The 18,481-nt window shown below is 35.9% G+C and overlaps 1 protein-coding gene across 1 annotated transcript in view; it reads left to right on the top strand.

Moving 5' to 3' along the window:
- The window catches only part of Hnmt (histamine N-methyltransferase), a 39,840-nt gene extending 21,940 nt beyond the window's left edge, over positions 1-17,900 (top strand). Inside the window, exons 3-6 of the mRNA XM_076866110.2 lie at positions 5,462-5,569; positions 6,623-6,753; positions 9,159-9,252; positions 16,968-17,900. Of these exons, the coding sequence (XP_076722225.1) occupies positions 5,462-5,569; positions 6,623-6,753; positions 9,159-9,252; positions 16,968-17,323 (689 nt within the window). The 3' untranslated portion in view covers positions 17,324-17,900. The remainder of the gene's footprint in view (positions 1-5,461; positions 5,570-6,622; positions 6,754-9,158; positions 9,253-16,967) is intronic.
- Positions 17,901-18,481: the final 581 nt, after the last annotated feature.

Genomic DNA, 18,481 nt, shown 5'->3' with positions numbered 1-18,481 from the left:
TCCTTCCTTCCTTCTTAACTTTCTTTCTTTCTCTTTTACTCCTGGATCATGGTACCATAGGGTCTGATAACCCCTGGTATGCTTTTCAGTGATTGATGATTAAACCAGTTCAGCTGTTATAGATACCTTGATTCTTTTTAACAAACTTATTGGAGTCAAGCCTTTGTTAGTGAATTAAATGAGTGAAGAAAAGCAATACTTTAGATCAAGAAAGATAAGTATGTGTTATCTGTGTTTCCTGGAAGCACCCTCAGTGGGAAAACCCACCAGAACAGTCAGTCATGTATGGCAGAGTTCAAGACCTATGAATGTTAGCTCGATGATGTAAGGGAGCGAGGAATAGTATTCCAGGCAGAGGAAAAATTATGGGCAAAAGAAAAAAATATGGAAGAACATGGTCTATGGGGATGGGCTTGGAGAATGCAAGTGATAGAGGGTTCCTGAAGACAAAAGTTTCAAAACATGAAATTCTGAGATGAGAATAAGGAAGCTGGCAGGCTGACTTATGTTTAGTCAAGATGCTTGACCCTAACCCAATTGATCAAATTTTAAGCAGGTAAGTGATGTGCTCATTCAGCATAGAGTTTTAAATGGTTGTCATGGTGATAGCTTTTCAGGAGACAAGACCCGAGAAAGGTAGGCTGACCTTTTAAGATATTATTACAGTATTATTAGAGTTGGAATATTTGGGCTTGAATAAGAGCATTGCTATTAGTGACCCAAAAGGGAAAGCAAAGAATTCTTTATTAGAAAAACTACATGATGGCCAGAGAAGGAAGACAAAGAAAGAATGAATCTTACGTGACCAAACAGCATAGGTGAAAATTTCAAGAAAATATTTATAACTAAATACTAAATTATTAGTTAAGACTAATACAATAGAAAGTCTCAACTATCTTTCTGACTTACTTTATTGTGGAGGAAGTTCATATATATCTATGTTTGTTTTAAAAACTATTTTTGGAGAAATTTTGAATTTACAGTGTTCTAGTCAGCTTTTTCACTGCTGTGACTAAAAGGCACAACCAGGACAACTGTAGAGGAGGAAAAGTTTATCCGGGACTCATGGTTTCAGAGGTCTCATTCCATAGGCAGCTGACTCCATTCCTCGGGGCTCAAGGTGAGGCAGGATAATATGGCAGAGGAAAGCAATTGATGCGATGATCAGGAAGCACAGAGAGAGAGAGAGAGAGAGAGAGAGAGAGAGAGAGAGAGAGAGAGAGAGAGAGATAAAGAGAGAGATTCCACTCCCAGTTACAAAATATATACCCCAGAGGTATACCCCACGGGATCCACCTCCTCAAGCCATACCCTACCCACCTGCAGTTACCACTCAGTTAATCCTACTAGGAGATTAATTTACTGATTGGGTAAAGCTCTCATAACCCAATTATTTCTCCTCTAAACCTTCTTGAATCATCTCACACTTATATTTTGGGGGGATACCTCACATCCAAACCATAACACATAGCAAAATTGGGAGAATAATACAAAGATTACCCCGATATCCCTCCCTACATGTATAACCTCCCTGTTATCAATATTCCCTAACAAATCTGTATCTTTATTAAAATTCATCAACTTTAATCATAATATCCTAAATTCATCTTTATATTCAGTTTCACTTTTGATGTTGCTGTGGTTTGAGTGTCTGCATTCCTCCCAAACTCATGTTGAAACTGAATTCCCAACGCAGCAGCATTAAGAGATAAGGCCTTTAGGAGGTTATCAGGCCTGAGGGCTCCATCTTTGAGAATGGGATTAGTGAACTTATCAAAGTGTCATCAGCTAGCCCTTACACTACATGAGGATACCTAAATGATGCCATCTCTGAAGAAATATCCAACCTAAAATCCTTTTGATAGAGCTGCGGAGAGTAGGTAAAAGGAATTAAAATTATCATAAATTTTTAAAATATGTGTGTCTTATTCATTTGGTCATTTGTTGTATTATACTGGTCAGTTTATGACATAGTTTCTTTTAAAAATTTTGTTTACAAAATTAAATGTGAAGAAGAATGTTTTGTTGAAAGGAAAAAATTTGAGTCTACAAAACAAAACTAGATGGGTCACTAGGACAACAGGTATAGAATGGAGCTATCTTTTGCAAGCAGGCAGTATGATAGGTCACAGTGTGAGTCAGCTTTCCATTGAGGTAACAGAATACCTGAGATACACAATTTAGAAGGGGAACATGTTTATTTTGGTTCATGGTTTCAGTCCGTGTTCACTTGGATTAGATGCATTTAGGCCGGTGGCAAGGCAGTACATTGTGGCAGAAGCAGGTGACAGAGGAAAGCTTCTCACTTCATGGTAGCCAGGAAGCAGAGAAAGAGGTCTGGATTTCAATATACCCATAAGGGCATACCCCCAGTGACCTATTCCCTCCAACTGGACTCCACCCCAAAGCTTCCACCACCTTTTTTTAAAAATATTTTTTTTTAGTTGTAGATGGGCATAATATCTTTATTTATTTTTATGTGATGCTGAGGATTAAACCCAGTGCCTCATGCATGCAGGGCAAGTGCTGTACAACTGAGCTACAACCCCAGCCTTCGACCACCTCTTAACAGTGCCATCAGTTGAGGACCAAGACTTCAACAACATGACCTTTTGAGGATATTTAAGATCTAAACCATAGTAGTCACCCTACCTGTAAAGTCAGGAATAGGTTCCATGTGCTTACTCCTGAAGAAACAGCTTCATTACCTCCTCTTGTTGTTTGTTCATTTTTGCTAGGGATGGCAAAACACATGGTTTTGCACTCTAGCAGTTGCTACCCAAACTCATGGTTTGCTTATCTCAGTTGCTGTTCTAGCATTGCATCTTCTTTTAGTGTCCATGGAGGAGGGTCTGCTGGCTCTGAACCTGTCTGAGGCTGTGCAGGATGTGATCTGCCATTTCAGCAGATCTGAAAACTCTGGATCCATCTTTGGAGGAGGAGATCTTATCAAGTCCCAGGGGGAGAAATGATGACATTTCAGTGATTTCTTTTAAAATGTTGACTTTGAAATCTTCATAACTGATTTATGAAAAGTTGAAGATAGTGGATTGGATGACAGAAGCAGGAACAGGACTTTCATGTTTTAGTTCTTTGGGGCAAGCTGGGACCTATTTCCAATTAGCCTATAGCTTTTTTTTTTTTTTTTTAAATAAACCATTTGCCTTATTTTTTCCCCTTCAAAAACAGTTGCTGTAGAGAAGAATAAAATACCTTTTGTGTACTTTTAGTATTCAGTATGTTCCTATCTCTTAGTATGAAATAGAAGACCAAATGCTACAGATTTTAACAGATGTGCTTAAAACGTTAGATATATCAGTATCCTCTGAGTGAAGTTGACAAAATTATGCTATGTGCATGTATGAATATATCACAATGAATTTCAATTTTATATTTAACTATAATGCACCTATTAAAAAGTAAATACATAAATATAAGGAAGACCAATAAATTAGAGGAAAAGAACAGGGGTAGGGAAGAGGGGAGGAAACAAGGATTGTGAATAAACTATGTTATATGCATTTATGAATATGTCAAAATGAACCCCACTATTATATATAAGTACAATGCACTAAATAATAAATATATTATTAAAAATATGCAAATCACTTTATCTGATTTAAGTAATTTGTAGTTTGCAATCAGGAGCACCTGAGAGGTTCTAAGTAAAGCATCTAGTACAATGTTTGGCAAATAAGTAGCCAATAAATTGTAGCTATAATTGTTAGGTAAGGAATGAGAAATTTTATGTAGTAGTCCCAGCTTTGGAGAAAAAATAAGTTTTTCATCCCCCATTTCAGCTTCTTTCTCACTCCCTTGCCTTCCTGTACATATGCCCCATCTCTGGAACCCAAATCCATTGGCATTTCTTTGGACTACCATTATGACATTGATTATCCTGTTTTCCTAGCCTAGCATCTTCTGTTCCCGGTTTATCTTTCTCATTTACTTTATTCCAGATCTCCCAGTCTTATGATCTGTTTTTCTGCCTGCAATGTCTAACCTTGAAAAGGTTCTTTTAATGTCATTTATGCCAAAACGTTAAAGTCTAACATAATTTTCATATGCTAATCTTGCCAAGAGGTATTTCCATTTTAATGAAGGTCAACATCATAACCTAATCGAATAAAAGTGCAAAACTTAATTTGGAGGCATTAGTAATAGGGAGAGAAGGAATGGTTTTAAAGACAGGGACTCAATGGCAACAATAAAAATAATTAATAGCTAACATTTATTCAGTGCCAACTCTATTTTGCACTGTATTCTATCTGCATTAACACATTTAACCCTCACGGCTAATAAATTACGTGTTCTTATTTTTTATATTTTTCTGATGAGGAAAATGAAGCTAAGAGAGGTAAAGCAAATTGACAAGATCATATACACCCAGTACATGGAGAACACCTGTTTGAAATGCAAATCCATCTGCCTTACTACCTTCTCCTATGCTATCACTTAAACAGACGGAGTTTCCATCAGGGTGGGGATCCACCTGCTCTTGCATTTGCTATAGCCTAGTGCAGTTGCTGGCACAGGGTAAACCGTCAATTAGTAGTTGATGAATAAATTAATGGAAGAATATCCATTCTGTGCAAAATCTCCTCTCCACTTACCTCTTGGATTTCCTCTTGTTTAGAAGCGCGCCTCACCCAGTATTCTAAGTATTCATAGGTACTCTTCTACTTCCTGACTTTGTGCCTTGGTCATCCTGTCTGCTCTGCCTACAATCCTTCACTTCCCATAAGTCTCTGGGCCACCTCCCTCACTTGGAGAGAGAGAGAGAGCTGGAGATTGGTCTCTTTTCAAGAAGCTCAGCTCATTCTAACTTCTCTTATATCCTTTCCCTCATGATTTCCTCTCCTCATCCCACCCTAGCCCAATACAGCCAGGATTGTTGCCATATCTGTCTCTTCCACTAGGCAGTGACACTTTAGAAGGCAGATGTCTGACATATTTTGTATCCTTTATTTGTACCTAACATATGTTTTTATCTTTTTTTAATCTTTTTTTTTTCATTCTTCTAGCCTCGACAAGTTTATTCATTCTAAGCTATTTTTCCTTATTTTAATGTCTCAGATTATGGTCAGTTGATAAAATCTTGAAATTATATCTAATGGTGTTTTTTCCCAGACTTGGTAAAACAAAAATAGGGATTGTCATCTTCTGTAATCAATGACATCTTTGATTTAATAAAATGCAGTGATGGATATTAAATAAAGATTATATGTGTGAATGAATGAATGGATGAATGACATTCATGTTCCCCCTCAAATTACATTATGATTCCTACTGAAAACCTAGCTTTTCTGCCTTACAGGTATTGTGACAGTGGAACAGTTTTGCATTATTCTTTCTGCTAGTCTTTTCTTGTAAAAGTAAGGCAGATAATAAATCAGCTCAAATTGTTCTTAATCACTTCTTTTTGTAATGGTGTAATCTGTTCTGTATATTTATCTTCCAGGTGAAATTGATCTTCAAATTCTCTCCAAAGTTCAGGTTCAATACCCAGGAGTGCATATCAACAATGAAGTTGTTGAACCAAGTGCAGAACAAATCACCAAATACAAAGGTACCTGTAGCCTTTGGTGCTATATGCCAAATCTTATCCACAAAGGCTTATCATCTCATATTTTTTGCTTTGAATGATTAATAATACAGTGACTGTGGTATGCTCTTTGTAAGCTTCTTTGGAGAAGAACCTAATTAATTCTTAAAGGCATGACTGAATGCCTCAGCCTGTGAATAGTGAATAATTAGACTCTTATTGACTCTCCATCCATTCCCATGTCGTCATCAACTATTAGTTTTAATTTTTATTCTTAGGGTCAGAGTCATTCATTGATTCAGAATATGACAGAATTCCTGCCCTTAAATAGCTTATCTTTAATGGGTTACAACAAGAATTGGATTTTTTTTTTTTTAAAAGGGCCAAGTAGTAAATGTTTAAGACTCAGAAAGCCACCAGTCTCTGTCACAGCTAATTGACTTTGATGTTTTGGCACAAAGCTCGCCATAGACAGTATGTAAACTGAATATTAGTGTGTTTCAATAAAACTTCATTTATAAATGCCGACATTTGAATTTCATATTCACAAATTATGAAATATTATCCTTCTTTTGATTTTTCCAGCCATTTAATAATAATAAAATAATTAATAATAATGTAATAGCATGAAACATGAATGACAGAGACATTAAGTCAGGAAATAGAACAATATATGTTTTTAGTTTATAGTTCATGCAAAATAGGTGGTAGACCAGATATAGGCCTGGGCCTTGGTTTCCTGCTCCTGATTTACACAGTCATATTACCTGTTTCATATCAACTTTACATTAATAAAATTTACTAGTGGATTCCCCATTAATACTAAGATAATGTAACCTATATCTAACCAGGTTCTCATAATTATTTCTTATTGACTCTTCCTTTTACCTCTAATTTTATTTAATCCTGGGAAAAAATCAGAATGAGCCCCAAGGTTTCCCAGAGCTGCATAAAAAAGAAAAATGTGTTTTATATCTGTTATGTATATAACATTGATTGCATTAAAATTCTAAATGGAAATTGGTTCCACATTTGCAATTAAAATTGATGGTGTGCCACCTCTTCTCTGTATTTTAGAGCTTGTAGCCAAGACATCAAACCTTGAGAACATAAAGTTTGCTTGGCATAAGGAGACATCGTCTGAATATCAAAATAGAATAATGGAGAAAAAAGAGCTTCAAAAGTGGGACTTTATTCATATGATTCAGGTAAGAAATATTTATTATAATAATACTATCAGAAGGGAGATTTTTCAGAAATATTCATCAAACATGTGTAAAATTTTAATTTTTTTAAATGAAAATTTTGTGATTTCTCATTTTACAGGGGAGTATTATCTGTCTAAATACAAGTATTGATAAAATTCTCCTTAATATCCCATAAGGCCAATTTTCTCTATTCCATAGTCATCACTATATCTATATATAGATTATAGATATATAGATATAGATATAGATAGATAGATAGATAGATAGATAGATAGATAGATAGAGTTTTCTGCAGTGAGAAACCCACACAGATTCATACACAGTAGAACGAATACATAGTAGAGTGAATATACGTCGTGGCTAGTTTTCCAGTGACCCAAATGGTCTGGAATGTACAATTTTTCTAAATCCTTTTTTGCTTTAGCCTTTAATAAACAGCCTGTATACTGTGTATAAAGCAAAAGGGGCAAGTTTTATGATTCCTTAGATCAATAAAGTCTTACTGATATCAGCCAGTCATTCAGCAGGACTTTATTTCTATGTCTAGCACCAAGAGCCTAATGAGTGCTAACTCTTGAATAGAGGACCAGATGAATAGAAGAATAGATGAATTTCCAGCCTTCAAGGATATTTCTGGATAGCATGAGCAATGTCTAGGCTTTGGGAGTTGACTACTACCAGCAGATGTGCATATTTCAGATCTACCACTTGGTGAATAACAAAGCACTCTTTCTGTTCTATAGACCACAACTATAGTTAGACCAAAGAAATAAACTCATGAAGAAACCAAAAGAAGAAACAAACGACCCCAAGGTTGACATATTTAGGGAATCCTACACCTCTGTTCCCTTGGTTGATAAAACCTTTTCTGCATGAGGGGGCACTTAATGTTGTTAAGCAAGCCTTGGGTGTTTGTTTATTATACTTGCTTTCCCCCCTGCTCACATAACTATTTCATAACTCCCTTCTTTCCTTATTCTCCTGCAACCTCCCCCCATTCATCCCCAACTGATGACCTCATTTCTTATTGTGTGGAAACAATATAAATTATCAGATGAAAACTCATCTCTCACCCTCTTAACTTGCAAACACAACTGCATTTGTAACCATCATCTCCTTCTGTCTTATTGCAGAAGCCTCCTCTTATCAAAAGCCAGTTCTTCCATTAATGCTCTGATTCCCATTATTTTCCCTGTTCTAAAATACTGTGGCTTTAGGCATCAGCTTCTTTGTTCTCTTTCCCCCGCAGACTTCTATGTTTGTCCTTACTTCCTCACAGCATCTCTGTTTCCTTTATCTACATCTTTCTGAGCTCTATCTCTTCACTGCTACTTTAGTCCTGGCACTCTTCCGATATTCACACTCAGTCCACAGGTCTCCCTGTGTCTTAGATAACAATCCAGCATGTCTGCTATGGCCCTGTCTCTTTTTCATCCAGGTCATGTCATAGGTATTTAGCCATCTTGTGGATCAGCCGTGTTGGTGCCTGTCTGCGCTCCCTGTAGTGGGCAATGTGGAATGACCTGGCACTCAACACGGCTGCTGAGGCAGCATGGGCCACAGGCAGCTTCATTCCATTTCATTCATTCACGTGAGAGAGTCTACAGCTTAAGTTGTTTTCCCTTTGTGCAATGAATTCTGTTATGAACACACTATATAGAATATTGAATTCTTGTCTGAGAGAGAGGAAGGTGAGATATCAGAAGTGTCTGTGGGGTGGTTAGCCACTTGGGCATGAAAATCATTAGGGAAATTTTCCTACTCCCAATGAATAATATCCCACTCTGTATGTTGGCTAGAAAGTTCTGCCCTTACTAAAAGAGGGTGGGCTGACCCCTAACACTCTATAACCAAGCATGTAACTTCCTGCTTTTTTCAGGTCAATGTCCTAGACATCAGAACTTGTCACATTTTTCTGTGATTTTCTTTTTCTAAAAAAAAGCATCTGTGAGCACATGGAGAAGCTAGTACAAAGGACTTAATTTTAAAGCAACGTTCCATGAAATGGGGTCTGATTTTATGGTGCCAGCACCATTTTCTCCCAGAAGACTGCAGTTCACAAAATATAGAATAGGCAGAGGATCGATGTCCCCATGTGGAATGGAATCAAAGTGTCTCCAGCTATAAATGTCTGTGTTATAGAAGCCAGAAGTAAAATTTAAACCTATTTGGCTTTAATTGAACAAATGCCGTAGTTTTCCATTTTCCCAAATATTTTCTCATGCTGTTGTCCTATCTCTCCATAGAACATCTTTAATCTTTAAATGTCTTAAGAGTTTTATTGGATAAAAATTCACTGAACTTGAAAATCAAACCTTCTAGTCCAAGAAACAAAGACTCCAACACAGAGCAATGTCTCATTTCTCTTTTTTTTCTTTTTCCATTTCTCTTTCCCTCCTATCTAGATGCTGTATTATGTAGAAGATATTCCAGCTACCCTGAAATTCTTCCATAGTCTCTTAGCTAACAATGCTAAGATTCTCATTATTCTTGTATCAGGTACGTTATTTTCGTTCAGCCTGAATTTTAAAATGGCAATAGTGCATGTATGTATGGATTCATGTGTTTGAGGAGATCTAGTGTATTTTGTCATTGTTATAAAATTTTTGCCTTAGTTTCTGATTCCAATCAATTATTTTTTATACTATTAAGAAAGTCTTTTGCTACATTCTTAGTTTAGGGGGTATAAAGGAATTAAATATCTATTTACTTCTTTTTCTTGGGTAAAAGTCTTCGTCTTCTTTTATGAATTCGTTATACAACAGAGGAAAGTCAAGTGATAGGAATTTTTAAAAATATTTCATTAGTTATTGATGGACTTTTATTTATTTGTTTACATGTGGTGCTGAGAATTGAACCCAGTGCCTCAACATGTAAGGCAAGCACTCTACCACTGAGCCACAACCCCAGCCCCAAGTGATAGGAATTTTTAAGTGAGCCTAAGAGTAGTGAATATTTATACTTACTTTATGTCACTTGAGTATCCCTTTGCTTCTGGATATTAATTAATAACTAAAGTTTAAATTTTTAAGATGCCATCATATTTGATTAATTTCCATTTGTAAACCATTAGCAACACTGCTCATTGTAGCTTTTATCAAACACCTATAAAAAAATGGCCCACATGGTTTGTTTTGGGGATGATGTATTTGCCAGAGAAGCTTTTGATCCCATCATGTGGCTTCCAGAGATACAGAGTGCCATGTAGAGAACATAAGTAAATGTTCTTAGAAAATGAAACGTCAACATTATTGAGGTCATTTATTTATTAGAGTAATCCTTCCATGCAGTCTTTGTGGATTGCCCACCTAGTGATAAATGTCTTGATTCAAAATGCACAAAGTCCCTATCATCCTCAACCACATAGCCGACTCTATACTCAATCCCTAGGTCATAAAATTAACTTGTTTTTAAATATAATGAATAGTTTTCAAGATTGCAAAAATAGTTATTGCTTATAATCTGGGGCTTGAACTTATATAAGTTATATAACTTATATAAGAGAGTTTGGCAATGAGACCTCCTGTACACAACCTGCTCCCCATGAGAACATTTTGATATACTATTTTTTTTTTACCTCTAGTTAGTTAAAAGTATTAATTTTTGTGGGAAAAGTCTGGCTTTCCATTTAAAAGAGATTATGTAAACAGGATCCTTTCTACTAATTTCTCTCTAAATTAGGACACTGGGCTAAAGTACTTTGCATTGCATTTAGGAACATAAAAGTAAAGTTAGTTCTTCACATTGTCAAAAGTCTGTTCTTGATGGTCTGCATCAGTGGACCAGAAAAAGTCTTGCATACAGAAATAGCAATTCATCCATAAATAATATGGTTTGATTTTAAAATATATTTCATATCAATAGCAAGTTCACTTTCATATTTATATTTGGTTATTCTGAAATATTTTTTAGGAATTAAATATTAGCATATCAGAGTATATGAGTATATATTTATTAATTTTAAAAAGCCAGATTTAGAAAGTGACATGAGTTTTCTATGCAACTGAGAACTGACCAAGTAACCTCATAGATACAGTATTCTGTTGGCCATGTTATGAATGAGTTACCAGAAGCCATGGTTTATTGGCATCAAGAAATGTGAAAACTAGGGCTGGGGATGTAGCTCAGTGTTAAAGTGTTTGCCTAGCATGCACAAAGTCCTGAATTCGATCCCTAGCATGAGAGAGAGAGAGAGAGAGATATGAAGATACACATAAGAACGATACATGGGGCAAGAAAACTAAGGCACTTGCCACTTTTGTAAACTTGGTCTCTGAGCCTTAGCTAATTCAAGGGCTGTTTCTGGATAATTATACCTACATATATGTGCTTCATATGTGCTATGTAAATATGTACTCAGGGATTAAAAAAAATCAACAGAGGGTAAAGACTCAAAAACAAGTTAGCTCTTTTTGAAAACTATTTATTGAATGATTGGTTGGTTGGATGATTGTGGTGTTTGGGATTAAACCCAGGACCTCAGATATGCCTGAAAAGAAGTTTGAGGAAAAAGTTAATCAAGGTAGTTTGGATGGTGGAAATAAATGTTTTATTTACTTTCTCAATATGCAGTTCACAGGTTCTTTTTATACTGCTTATAGTATAGGAGACAGATGTCCTAAAGAGAAAAATATTACTAACAGACGTCATTCCTAAACATGAGAATGCAATAAATAAGAGAAGTCAGACTATGGCACTAGGACTGATTTCCTCTTTCCTTTCCCATGGTCACTTCTTAGAAGAGGGCTTAACTGCCATGGAAGAAATACCACATCCATATCTTCTTAAAAGAAGAACCACTGAAGAAAAGAGAAAATAGATTTAGATCTTTTATTTTGAATTCTTCACTTCTCTCTCTCCTAATGCTAAAATGTCTCATATTTTTGTTTTTATCAAAAGTGTTAAATAAATTAAAGATGTTAAAATGAAAGAAATAAACACCTTCTCAAGATAATTTTCTTTACAGTTCAAGAAAACATTCCATCTGAAAAAGGAATATGTTGAATATATTGATCATGGTCCTCAACTGAGTTTAAGTGGAATGCCTCCAGGTTCCCTAATCCTATAGGGTTGTACTTAATTCTTATAATTACTGAGTAAATGACTGAAGCTTTCATCCTAAGAAATGTGGGTAGTCTGTCCATCCTCCTCATCATTCCTGTATTCATGAGGATTCCTGGGCTCAGGCTTGCATGCGCTGCACCCACCCTTTCTCATCTTGTTCCACCATGTACAGGCATAGACATAGTCATAACTCCTTCATTCTCCTAAGCATTATTCTTTAAGACATGAGGGTAGGCAGAGCAGAGGACAGAATTTAGCATTAAGGTCTCACAGCTAGTTTCTTTCTGGTCTTTCTCTTGCTATCTCGGGGCCCACCTCCCTTGGACCTACCTACTCTCATAACTTCTTTTGATCTTCCTATATTCTTTTAGCTCAATGCTATGATGCCAGCTCCTCACTTTCCTAGTCTAATCCTTTTGTTACATGGCATAGTTTAATTCTCTTTTGCTTTACCTCTATCACCAAGACGAACCCTTGCACCCACCAACCTGCCTTACAACAACACATTTTCTGAGACAAGTTCTGTTGCCCTCTCATTGTCTGGAAGTAACTCTAGTTTCCTTTTAAAAAACAGAAATATTTACTTGGTTGTATCCAATATAAATATGGTTCATTGTTTTTAAATAGATCAAGCTTAGTTCCCAACATTGGAAACAAATTTAGCCACAAAAATTTTTCTAACCAGATATTGTTATATCAGTAAACAAGTACTGAAATAATCCACATTGCTACTAGTCATTTCATGATAAAGCCTCAAATCCATCTCTGTTAGCCTACTCTATGAATAAAAGACATGTTTAAGAACTCTTTCCAGACTGAGGTGCTCCATCTGTGTCCCTCCTACTCCTCCTATAGGAAGAATTGCCCTAGCCTATCTTGCCAGCCGAATTAATTCTTCAAACTCCATTCTCTATCGACTTGTCAGATTAAAACATTTAATCTGGCTGGAAGTGTAGTGTAGAGTACATATTTAGCATGTGCAAAGCCCTGCATTTAATCCCTGGTACCAATAAATAAATAAAATAATTAAAAAGAAACAAATAGCTCATAAACTTGAATACTGGAATACCTAATCTGAAGTGGTTCACACTGCACTCCATTTTTATCAAGATCTTGTGATCACCTTCTACATGGAATTTGCTTCAACAAACAACAAAGATGTTTCAGGATGTATTTCATTTGTTTTAGCATAATATTTTCATCCATATCTGCTCTGTAATGAAGAAAGTGGAGTACTCATTGTAGGTAGACTCAGAACAGCTTAGAATTTATTTACTAAATTAAATTCCTAAGAGCACTCATCTAGCCAAGATCTCATCTAGGTTGATCAATGACGTTTCTGGAGAATCATCTTGCTCTAAAGGATCATCTTAGGTAAGCCATGTAGCCTGAGTTCTTATATGCCCAGCAGTCAGATATTAACCTATTCCAAGTTGAATGAATTCTTTAATTGAATCTACCAAATTACCATTATTTGAGCATTATATGGACACTTATGATTGAAATTTATTAGATGTTAAGGTAATGAAATATGGAGTAATTTGATCATCTAGTTTGGTGAAGATGTGGTATGGAATCAGCAGTGTTCAAAATATACCTCAGTTCCATGTTTGTTGTATAGTATAGTTACTTGTGGATTTTGTTTGTTCAGTTTTTTGAGCTTGTACTCTCAGTCAATTGTGTGCTTGGAAAGGTACCGAGATAACCATCATATTTCTTTTTTTTTTTAAAGGGGGGAGAGAGAGAGAGAGAGAGAGAGAGAGAGAGAGAGAGAGAGATATTTTTTTTAATATTTATTTTTTAGTTTTCGGTGGACACAACTTCTTTATTTTATTTTTATGTGGTGCTGAGGATCAAACCCAGCGCCCCGCGCATGCCAGGAGAGCACACTACCGTTTGAGCCACATCCCCAGCACCAAACCATCATATTTCTTCTCTTCTTTTGAGTGGGTGGAGTACTGGGGATTGAACCCAGGGACACTTAACCACTGAGCCACATTTCCAGATTTTTTTTTTCATTTCTTTTTGTATTTTATTTAAAGACAGGGTCTTATTGAGTCTCTTAGAGCCTTGCTAAATTGCTGAGTTCCTCCTGCCTCAGATTCCCAAGCAACTGGGATTACAGGTATGAACACCACACCTGGCTTTCCTCTACCTTTGAAAAAAGTAGTATTCAGATCTGTAAACACTTTAAGCAATGTGGTATTACATATAGGGAGTTCAGGAGCGTTTCTTGAGAGCAGGGTCTTTGCCTCTTAATTTATTGCCAGATCTTTATTAAACCTTTGCCTGCAGAAGATACTCAAAATGTGTTTGATCTGAACTGAACAGTTGTTTATTTCTACCTTGTGATATAAGAACTATAATTAGCTCTGAATGTCCATGCCCCCCAAAAAAGGACATTTCCTTTTAAACTGCCTATAGATATGTGGTGGCACATACCTGTAATCTCAGCAACTCAGGAGGCTGAGGAAAAAGGATCACAAATTCCAAGCCAGACTCAGCAACTTAGCAAGTCCATTAGCAACTTAGTGAGACCCTGTCTCAAAATAAAAAATAAAAAGGACTGGGTATGCAGCATGGTGGTAAAAAGCTCCTGGGTTAAATCACTGTTACCAAAAATTAAAATATAAATAACATAAAATATATTATTCAGGTGGGTTTTAAAATAAACAGAAATAAAAGGTTCAATCATACACATGCACAGAGCACACAGAGAAAAAGAGAGAGAGAGAGAGAGAGAGAGAGAGAGAGAGAGAGAGAGAGAGAGAGAGAGATGCCCAGATAAAAACAATAAAGGGTAAACATGTAAAACTAATTGGGAAAAGAAAGAAATTGAAATCAGAATTAAATGACTGCATTTATGGATCAGTTTATTAGAATACATATTGCTTGAGGGGAAAGACACTTTTCTCTGTTCCTAAGCATTTGTTATACAACTAACCCAGCTCAGTAAATATGCACTTAGTGATAACTAAATCGGTTCCTGATTATGAAGATGAAAGATTTGATTTGGGGGTAAAAAATAGAAGAAATAAGAACTAAAGATTTGGATTTTGTTTTAAATGAGGAGTATCCCCAACTAAAATGATGCTGGTGGCATGGTTTTGCAGATAATATAGTCAGGTCTCAGTTGAGAGAGCTGCCAAATTGAAGACAGCCTATCTAGTCAAGGGAGATGACATAGAAGGATTTCTCCAAGTTTTCTGTCTTCTCCTAAGGAAGCAGGCAAATTATGGTGTGTTATTTTTAAGACACAGGGAAAAAATAATCTGGTTTATATCATGTTGAAAGCAAAAGTAACACCATATGTTGTGCCCACTGAGAGCCATTATGATAATGCATCAGTCAGAGAGTGTATAATTGCTAAGCTCGGAAGTGGCACTGAGTCACAGCACTGACACCAGCAAATTTTCTGCAATTGGTGTTTGATTCTTTTCTCTCCACCAGGCTTAATAATAATAATAATAATAATAATAATAATAATAATGACAGCAGGGCTTCTCTTTTGAGAAGACAGTCTACTATCTTTGGTATGAAATATTTAAAAATACATTTTCATAATCCTTTTTAAATTCAACTACAATTTAATTTTTTTCTGCCTCATCCAGTCTTACCTTTTTAGAGCAAATCCTGCAAGTATCTCTCTACCTTATGAAACATTAGTAGAATATCAATTACCTAGAGTATTTATTATTTCCAGTTTCCTGCTTTGGATAATCTCTTAGGTTGAATTAACTCTAGGAACATTAACTTAAACCACATGATTTATCTCTTAGCTTCTATGCTGGGTTAAATTTTCAATTAATACAACAGATATTGCTAAACTGTCTTCTAAAGTTGGGGTGCAAAATTTGTAGCAAACCTAGTTAATGGCAGTCCAAGGCAGTGTCTTATAAATGGTGTATGGTCATGAGGCTACCCTTGGTTTGAGTAAATTATCATTTATTTACTGTGCTCTTTCCTTCCACTTCATTTTTGTAAAGAACTCCTGGAGCCTCTCTTCTGATCTTCAGACTAACACAAACAACTACCTTCTTTCTATCACCTCCTGAATATCCAGTAGGTATCTCAACTTTATAGTTCCCAAACCAGATGGCTGTTGATACATTTAAATCTGTTCTTTCCTCATTCTTCCAATTGTGAATTAATAGCAATTCTGCCTTTCCCCTTGTTTAGGCAAAAATCCCTGGAGTTTCCACTGATTCTTTTCATTTGTTCATACCCTAAATCCAAGCTGCTGCCAAATACCATAGGATTTAGGAGCATAAGATACAAAAAATGTCCAACCACTTCTCTTTAGTAGTTCACTGTTCTGCTTCTTCTCTTATGTGCTTGGAATCAATTCTCATCTGTATGGCCAGAGTGCCTTATTAAAATGAAAATTAGTCTCTTAATATTGTGTTTTCCAATATGGGAGCCACATTTGGCTATTGAAGTTGAAATTAAAATTGATTAAAATGAAATGAAACCTAAAATTCTATAATTCAGTTCCTCAGTAACAACTAATCACATTTTAAGTGCTGCATAACTACAGGTGGTAAGTGACTACCATAGTGGACAACACAGACATAGAACATTTCCATGAGTCCATAAACTTCTAATTTGTTTCTACAGTGGTTTCCAATATGGCTTCTTGTGATCTGGCACTTCATCTAGACCACCTGCCACTCATCCAACCTCATCTCTTTCTACTCTATCCCTTGGTTACTCAACTCCAATTGAGTGAATTCCTGGTTGGTTCTCAAACAGGTCAAGCATGTGTCTGCTTTACATCCTTTGCTGTTGCTTTTTTCTCTACCTGGAGTAACCTTCCCTCTGATGTCTACATGGCTTGCTATTAGGTCTTTGCTCAAATATCACCTTATTAAAAAGACTCTCTGTGACCACCCTAGATAAAATGACACTTCTTCAAATTCATTAGCCTCCTCATCTCTTATTCTGATTAGCTTTTCACTTAGCACCTATCCTCATCTGACATGTCTACTTATTTATTTAACCCGCTCTTCATCTGTGCTCCTTAAATTGACTTCCACAAAGTATGAGAATTTTATTTTGTTCACTGCTCTTCCCAAACATTTAGTGTACTGGTTGGCAGGAGGTAAATGAAAGAAAGAATAAGTGAACATGTGAATTTTATTCTATTACAGGGACCAGTGGCTGGGACAAGCTGTGGAAAAAGTATGGATCCCGCCTACCCCGAGATGACCTCTGCCAGTATGTCACATCTTCTCACCTTACTCAGATGTTGGACAACCTGGGGATCAAGTATGAGTGTTATGACCTTGTGTCCACCATGGACATTACTGACTGTTTTATTGATGGTAATGAAAATGGAGAACTGCTGTGGGATTTTTTGACAGAAACCTGCAACTTTAACACAACAGCACCATCAGATCTCAAAGCAGAAATTATGAAAGATCTACAGGAGCCTGAATTTAGTGTTAAGAAAGAGGGGAAGGTCCTTTTTAATAATAGTTTGAGTTTCATTGTGGTCGAGGCATAACTATCAATCATGGCAGCATATTCAAAAGTTATATTTTGAACAATTATTGATCATTCATTTTCATACTAAAATTACCAGTGCATCTCAGAGTATAAGTAAGAGCATTGTGTATCTGTAATCTTGAAAATTCCCAAACACTCTTGGACTTCAATGCAGAATCCTATGGAATACTCTGGTTTTATCTATCTATGAGAGACCACATGCAGACTGACTAAGTATCACATAGTTGGGAACATGAGACAACTGAGATTCACAGGCCAATTGATAATATGATTCTTTCCATTTGTTGATTGTAATGGAATTTTCTAGCATATTAAGAAAATATATACTATGGATTTTTTTAAATGCTAGTGAAATCAATACTTATTGATAATTTAATCCCTAAGAAAGCAGATTTTTCTCCTCCTGTGAAGAAGTATTTACCTTTTTGTACATTATATTGTCATTCTGATCTTACTTTTTATTAATTTTTTATTAAGAGTAGGCATTTGTAGAACATTACAAAATTAGCTCCTTGTCATATGCTATCCTTTCTTCCCATTTTGTTTTATCTTGTAATTTTATCTATGATTTAGTTATGTTTTGCTTGTCTTTTTTGATATGTTGTAATTTTTGTTTTTTCAGCCTGATTTAGGGTTTTTCTTTTTCTTCTTTTCTATTTTCCGGCTGACACACTTTAAAATATTAACATATTTTATCATAATTTTATAGTTTCACTTTTTAAAAAATAAATCAGTAATATACTTGAAATTTATATGTTTAAGAGTAAGATTGCGAATAAGCTATTTCTCCTAAAATAATAGCCACGTAAACAAAATTTATGGAAAAACAAACAATAAACTCTCAACTTGAAATGCACTGTGATAATTTAGATATGAGGTGTCTCCCAAAAGCTCATGTATGAGAAAATTTAGAGGTGAAATGATTGGGTTATGAGAGTCTTAATCTAATCAGTGCATTAGTTCTCCATTTGAATGGATTAGCTGGGTGGTAACTGTAGGTAGGCAGGGTATGGCTGGGGGAGGCAGAATACTGGAGTTGTGCTAGTGTGGTTTATACTTTGTCCCTCGTGAGGAGAGCCCTCTCTTCTTTCTTGTTGCCATGTCCTGAGCTGCTTTCTTCCACCACACCCTCCTGCCCTGATGTTCTGCCTCACCT

The sequence above is a fragment of the Callospermophilus lateralis genome, chromosome 9, assembly GCF_048772815.1.
Source record: "Callospermophilus lateralis isolate mCalLat2 chromosome 9, mCalLat2.hap1, whole genome shotgun sequence".
Taxonomy (NCBI): Eukaryota; Metazoa; Chordata; class Mammalia; order Rodentia; family Sciuridae; genus Callospermophilus; species Callospermophilus lateralis.
Note: the sequence above shows the minus strand (reverse complement) of the source record. Positions and strands in the feature narration are given on the sequence as shown.